The sequence below is a fragment of the Bison bison genome, unplaced genomic scaffold (assembly GCF_000754665.1).
Source record: "Bison bison bison isolate TAMUID 2011002044 unplaced genomic scaffold, Bison_UMD1.0 scf7180017849470, whole genome shotgun sequence".
Lineage (NCBI taxonomy): Eukaryota > Metazoa > Chordata > Mammalia > Artiodactyla > Bovidae > Bison > Bison bison.
Genome location: NW_011480043.1, coordinates 2,847 through 4,386, shown reverse-complemented (window position 1 = coordinate 4,386; position 1,540 = coordinate 2,847). Strand labels below are relative to the sequence as shown.

The following is a 1,540-nucleotide window of genomic DNA, read 5'->3' as shown; positions in this document are numbered from 1 at the left end:
CTTGACCCATCTCAGGTGATTAGTGGCCAAGGAACAGTAGGTGGCGTGGACTCCTGGGGAAACCAGTCAGATTTGCAGGTCTCTGAGGACAAAAAAAAGAAGAGAGGAAAGCTCTTGTAAAGTAGGAGATGATTATATCGGGACTGGCTGCTCTACTGAAGTGCCCTGAGAGACTGATGAGGGAGAGTCGGTGCTGGTGCCCAGGTCTCCTTCTTGGTTACACTCTTCCAGGGCTATGGTCTGGTCTCTTCCATCTGTCTCTGAGCCCCTGTGTAGAGAAAGAAAAAAAAAAAAAGCAGGACTAAGGGAGGATACAGAGCCATCAACTTGAAAACAGGCTGAGTAATGGGGCTCAGATGCTAGAGGAGAATTTGGATCATTGTTTTCACAGAAGCCCTGGGTTCACAGCAGGAGGCTGACATGAGGCAATTACCTGGTTCGGAGTCGAGGCCACTTCTTCCACTCTATGGCTAGCACCACCCCCAAAGCTACAACCACCACCACGATCAGCGTACTTCGGACAATGTTCCCCACGGTGCATTCCTGAGCAGCAGGCCCTGTGATGACAGAAGAGCAGAAACCAATGCCATAGAGTTTAGTGCACGTGTGTTCCCCTTGCTCTCTTGCTGCCCCTTCATCTGGCCTCCTCTGGGGTTCACTTGGGAACCACATGTTGGGACAACAGATGGGGTGGTCAGAGGCAGTGCTTCTGCTGAGGCAGAGGCAGCCCTCTCTTGTGGGGTGGAAGATGCATTGAAAGTACCCTTGTCACTATCTTTGAGTGAATCTGAGGTTCCACCTCCTTACCATCCCTAGGAGAAGAAAATGACCACACTTGAGGTCTCTGACTCCAAACACCTCCCCTTCCACATGTGGCCTGCCTCCACGGAGACTGTCTCCCGGGTCCCAGAGGTGTCAGGCCAGAGTCATGGAGGGATTAGCATCTCACCTGCGGCCCCCACCAGCTCCAGAGTATCGCTAGGCTCTGACCAGATATCGGGGTAGGCCTGCAGACGGTAGCTACAGCTATAGTTTCCAATGCCCTTTCCTTCTACATTATTGATGACAAAGTCTCCATCCTCTGAGAACTGTTGAGGTGCTTCTTCTCCATCATGTTCCAGGACAAATTCCACACCTGGCAGGGGCCCTCTGCACTGAAGGGTGATGTCCTTTCCGAGCTTGAACACAGTGCTGGGAGAGGCTGATAAGGAGGGTTTAGGGGGCTTGTCTGCAACCAACCAGGATACAGAGTTAGAAATGGCCTCGAACCCAGCCTTTTATCCCCTTAGGGATAACTACTAAAAAAACTACAAAAGCTAGAGTCTTACTGAAATCTCCAAGACCTTACCAGTCACCCAGATCTCCAGGGAGTCACTGTGATTAGAAGCTGCAAGGGGAGCAGAATCCAAATAATACACACAGCTGTACATCCCAGAATCTTCACTGCTCACTGCTGGCATCCAGAAGTCAGCCCTGTACCCATTTGGCCTCTGTTGCTTTAAAGGCTCTTGAATACCTTTCTTCAACAGGACAAATGTTG

At 50.8% G+C, this 1,540-nt stretch overlaps 1 protein-coding gene across 1 annotated transcript in view; it reads right to left on the bottom strand.

The window, feature by feature from the left end:
* The window catches only part of LOC104993832 (immunoglobulin superfamily member 1-like), a gene marked incomplete at its 5' end in the record, with an annotated part of 3,833 nt that continues 2,293 nt past the window's right edge, over window positions 1-1,540 (bottom strand). Inside the window, 4 exons of the mRNA XM_010847235.1 lie at window positions 1-268; window positions 434-557; window positions 950-1,228; window positions 1,349-1,537. Of these exons, the coding sequence (XP_010845537.1) occupies window positions 133-268; window positions 434-557; window positions 950-1,228; window positions 1,349-1,537 (728 nt within the window). The remainder of the gene's footprint in view (window positions 269-433; window positions 558-949; window positions 1,229-1,348; window positions 1,538-1,540) is intronic.